The 5,489-nt window shown below is 42.4% G+C and overlaps 1 protein-coding gene across 1 annotated transcript in view; it reads left to right on the forward strand.

Moving 5' to 3' along the window:
- The window catches only part of CACNA1B (calcium voltage-gated channel subunit alpha1 B), a 92,949-nt gene continuing 87,460 nt past the window's right edge, over positions 1 to 5,489 (forward strand). Inside the window, exons 1-2 of the mRNA XM_053472525.1 lie at positions 1 to 471; positions 2,652 to 2,757. Coding sequence (XP_053328500.1) covers positions 212 to 471; positions 2,652 to 2,757 — 366 coding nt within the window. The 5' untranslated portion in view covers positions 1 to 211. The remainder of the gene's footprint in view (positions 472 to 2,651; positions 2,758 to 5,489) is intronic.

Consider the following 5,489-nt stretch of genomic DNA (forward strand, 5'->3'; position numbering starts at 1 on the left):
AGAAGATCCACCTTTTGATCCAGGATTCCAAGTTGACAATCCTGCATGTTCTTGTGGAGCCTGCGCTGCACAGCAGATCTTCCTGGTGGTGGAGACTCTACATGAAAGGCATCACATTGTGAGGACTGCTGTGCATGGGGATGTGTGTGCACCCCCCAACCTTGCAACCTGGCATTTTGGATATTAACCCTTGGTTCTGTCAATTTGTAGAATGGCACGCTTTGGAGATGATCTGCCCACCCGTTATGGAACCGGAGTGCCTGGGGGTACTGGAAGGGGCAGCAGTAGACAAGGTGGTCCTCAGTCTGGCCAAAGGATGTACAAGCAATCTATGGCTCAAAGGGCCAGGACTATGGCTCTGTATAACCCCATCCCAGTCAAACAGAACTGCTTCACAGTCAACAGATCTCTGTTCATCTTCAGTGAAGACAATGTCATCAGAAAATATGCCAAAAGGATCACAGAGTGGCCATATCCTTCTGTTCAGTCTGTTGGAGTGGTTGTATGATGATATGGGCAAGTATGGCTGATGTGGTTGTAGGGCTACCTGTCTATGACACCCCCATCCCTGCGCATGTGGTCCCTTTAATTCACAGAATGTTTCCTGTTACTTAATGTTCTATGTGGTGTGTAGGGGGGGGGGCTACCCATCCCCATTTAAAGGAATATTGTTGAATGGTTAACCCTTCCATATTCAAGGAGTGGGGGAGGGGATCTAGTGGATATCACTACAGCCCTTTCTGGTTAATGGTTAGACATTAGTGCATTCAGGTCTCTTTTTTTCTTATCATGTATAACCAACCTTGGTGAACAGCAGGACACCATAACCACCCCTGTGCCTCTCAGTATTATCACCGGCGCAAATGTTCTGCAAACCATACCTTGGATCATTTTGATTCAGATGCAATCTTATTATTTTTTGCCAGCTATGTAGAGGGGTTCATTGGGGCATCATAGTATGCATCAGAGCCCCACCGTAGACAGGGGAAGGTCAGGAACCCAGATGCCCCCATAGCCCCCATGTCTTTGGGTGTGTGTTGGATGCCTGTGTGCCAGTGATGCCGCTGTGGGTAGCTATGAGGAGCTGTATGTTTTTCTCTTATGAAATCACACACCTATTGATTCTTTAGTGAGAGCCCTGAGGCCTTCCTCGCAGAAGCCTAGCAACCCCGGTTTCCATTAACATGATCAGGAAGGAGCTGATTATTACACCCCCTCCAATGGATTTAATCCAACAGAGGGGTATCTTCCGCCTAGTCCTACCTATTCCCTGTGGCCTTTTTGGAAATGCTAAAAAAATATAGTATCCCCCCCTTTCCCCCGGGGTACGCCTAATGGGTTTTGGTTTTTCCAAATATATCCACACAAAAAAAGGCAACCCAATATTAACCATTTGAGTTCCAGAGGGGTGATTAAAGCATCTCTCCATTTAAAAAAAAAAAAAAAAAAAAACATTTTGGTGGAAAAAAACCCTGAAAAATGGAAGAAAAATAATAATAATAAAGAGATTATGCGATTGGTGATAAGGGTTATGAGAAGAAGGAGGTTCACCTACCAGGGCAAGGTCAGCAGGGAATAAAAAAAAAAAAAAAAAAAGTGGGGTGTTATCTATTAATAACACTGGAAATCGGGGCCTATAGCGGGATTTTTCATGCATATCAGGCATTGATATAATAAGCTATGTATAATATAGCATCTTCTCCCTTAATGTGGCTACATTGTATCACACAGCAGGGTATATGTAGAGCGTGTATCAGTATGGGGGTGGGGTCCTTGCTGGCTCAGGGTGTGTAAAGATCCGTGTATATGGATCCTCGTATTGACTCTCTCCATGGTGCCGAATCGTGGGCCATGTGTCACGAGTATAACGAGAAGCCCCGACTAACTGGGACCCGTGGGTGATAACTCACTTTTCCTTGGGATAGGTCGTGCACCCCATTTAGAATTTTACAGAAGACCGAATGATCACCGAATGATTCCAAAAACACATTAAAAAAAGTGTTGTTAAATTTAGTATTAAATAAAGACATTAAAATGGACAAATTTGACGTTCTAACTCATCGCTTAGAAATCCCAGCCCCCGAGCGCTCCCTGTTTTAAAAGGCTAAATGGGTATTTTATTAATATTTCATCGCCGTTAAATAACATGGACTCCTGCTAATTCCCCTGGAGTTGTGAACAGCATCTCACGTTGTGAACTTTAATCTGACGAGAGTTTCATTTCATGAACTTGAAAACCCCACATCCGCTAATTGTTTTAATGGTTTTATGTCGTTTAACTCTCTGTCAACCAGAGCATAGGGGGTTAAGCACAAGGAACCATATGGCCCCTGGCAAGGTGTCATGAAGCAAGCGTTACACTGTCATGCATGGTCACTGATGCCCCCAAACATTGTGAATGATGTCCATAGGGTGCGGACTGTATAGGTGCCCTTACTTGGTTCCGTATCTAAGACCCGATGGCATCTTAATTTAGGCCAAGCTAATGCCCACCATATTGGGTGGGACCGGCAAAGAACCTGTTACCAACATCCATATCCTAAGCTTTGCATCTCCGAGGCTTTGGCAGAAGTCTTTATGCGAAACGATTGCGTGGTGTAAAAATGTATCCGGTTATAATGATGTCCGTTGATTTCCTTGACTGTTCGCACTCCGTTTGAATATATGATTTTAGCCACCATCATTGCCAACTGCATCGTTCTTGCCCTGGAACAGCATCTGCCCGAACATGACAAGACGGATATGTCCGAGCGATTGGTGAGTACCCTGTGGCAGGTCACTGAGGTCCCCCGGTGACATAGATCATGATTTTACTTTCCAGGGCATCCCACCGACACAGCCGACCACATTTAAAACCCATTTCTTCTGAGTCCACAAAATATAGTTTATTTGTTTATAAGACGTTTGTTTTTTTTCTTTTACAATATTCTAGAATTCCATGGGGATTTTTCTCATATTATTCCATTTCACAGATTTGAAAAAAGACAATTTTGTAAGCAATATGCCTTTCCTTCTCCGTAGAACCCGATAGGATCACCGTGCCCAAATTTCCAGGAGAGGGCATGCGTCCCCCCTTCCTACGCCCATCAACCCCCTTATCATATATTGACTTTTTTAATTCCGATCCGTGGAGTCCAGTTCACCATCATTACAGCCTTTTAGATGACGGCAGAGTTGTAACATTAATAATTCAATGCTATTCTCTTTATGTAGCTGTGGTAACTCATGTGATTTTTAATGCACGTTTCATGAGGACTTTCTTGTGCCCTTGTTATTTTTTTATGTGTTGTAAAATGTTTTTTTTTTTAATGTTTTTTTTTTTAAGGCATGGCAGTAAAATGTTATAACTATTAGAATTTCCTAGAAGATGTATCAAAGAGAAAGTAAGAAATATGTGCTACATCCCTTAATATGTAGAATTAGATCCATAGCTTCTGTTAGGGACTTTCCTCCTGCTATATAACCAACCATGGGTGATGAGGTTTCATCTTCCGTAGGTAGACCACCATATAATTGTATCTATGTAACGGTGAGATATTGTGATAAAATGTTGTTGTTTGTGGTTCAAATAATTTTGTGAAATGTTTTGAGGAGCTTTTCGGTGAAGGAGACCCAATATGTTGTTGCTTTGTCCATGATGGACCACCAGACATTCAGTGATGGAGACCCCATATGTTGTAGCTTTGTTCATGATGGACCACCAGACATTCAGTGATGAAGACCCCATATGTTGTTGCCTTGTCTATGATGGACCACCAAGCATTCAGTGAAGGAGACACAATATGTTGTTGCTTTGTCCATGATTGACCACCATGGTGTCCACCCTTGTTTCCATTTGTGAAAGGTCTGAGCTTCATCGGAAACTTTTCTTTGAAATTCTTAGACACCAATTTGAGATCGATTTGTAATTTTGCCCAGACAAGACCTTAAGAAGACACCAAGTCTTGTTGAAGTCATCATATAAATTTTATTTCCAGACACACCATTAACATTCATCTGTCCAAGCCACCCAGGGTATGACGTTCCTCGGCGTTTTACGATGATTAAACACATCACCCCTGCTCGGAGTCTGTCTGAGTCATTAAGTTTGCGTTGATGGGCAATGAATTGAAACAATTTACCTATAGACCGGTTCATTCCGCGTTTCATTAAATAACCGGTACGGTTCAGATGTAGTAACAGGGAATTAATTACATAGTCGACGAAGAGATTTTAACTCCTATGTGTGTTTCGATGTCATGTAATTAACCTGTAGGATCTGAGTCGTCTTTGTGCTTCAGATGATGCCACAAATTCCGTTGTCTTCATTCTTGATTATTTGTCTTGAGCTGTTGGACAACTTTGCCAAAAAACCTCTCCTTGCCAATCTAGCTGTCGAGGTGTTGAGTATCTTCTAAATCACCCTTCATAGTTTAGGAGGATACAAAGTAATTCCCGAGGTATAATTGCGAAGTGATACCCGCTATTTATTCGAACACGGATTGCAATTATATCGCAACACCCAACACTTATTAAAAGCGGACACTGGAGCATAGATTTAATCAGAGGGAGCTCAGATTAAGTATTGCTTCTCTCTCTCACTTGAATGAATTGGAGATAAGGGATCGCATGTATCCGAGGACGGCATTCGGCTAACGGCAGATAAATAAACTTTGATTTTAATATTGTTTTGTGACCTATACTGCTTTGGTGCCGAGACATTTTAAGATGAAGACTGAAGCTTAAATGTATCCGTCAGAGAGAGATGACCGGGACTGGCGGGTCCAGGTTCTGAATCTGGAAGCCGTGTAGCGTTTGCAGCAGATTCCAGGGTGAAAGGGCAAATCTGTATTAAGAAAATGCACTTAAATCCAGAAAAAAGGGGGGAATATTAACTGCAAAGTGTTTGCAAAGCAAGCACCCCTGGTGTTTAAATGGTTAAATTACACAGCCGGGAGGTGATCCATCCCCTTCAGTCCTCTCCCAATACCCCTTTTTCCTCCCCTGATGCCCCTCTTTTCTAGGAGGTCAGAATGTTTGCTGGGTATGAGGGGATCGCAGGGTTCTGCAGCCCTAAACGCCCCGATAATGTGTATAGAAACAGCAGGAAACGGCTTTATAAATTAAACGGGGTCAATAAAACCCATTATTTTTCTAAATACCCCACCCAGTTACCCAAGTAGCACCAGCCACACCTCTAACCACACCCCCAAAACAAAAAACTGCCCCCCGTTTGTAAATTACAAATGTTTGGGGGGTCTGACTGGAGGATTCGGAAAATAATTCTCTCTCCTTTAGGAAATTTAAATTAAAAACAGATAATAACTTTTTATCTCAAAAATCACAAAATAGTAAAATTAAAACTCTACTCAGCAGCTCGGAATCGTGTAAATGGGATTAGGAGTCTTATGTATTCTGTTTAGCAGATCAGCCCCGGCCCCGGAGCTTTCAGTATAAAATTTCTTCTTGTTTTCCGATGTTCTATAGAACGCAGAATTTCACATTTTCGC

The sequence above is a fragment of the Spea bombifrons genome, chromosome 8 (assembly GCF_027358695.1).
Source record: "Spea bombifrons isolate aSpeBom1 chromosome 8, aSpeBom1.2.pri, whole genome shotgun sequence".
Lineage (NCBI taxonomy): Eukaryota > Metazoa > Chordata > Amphibia > Anura > Pelobatidae > Spea > Spea bombifrons.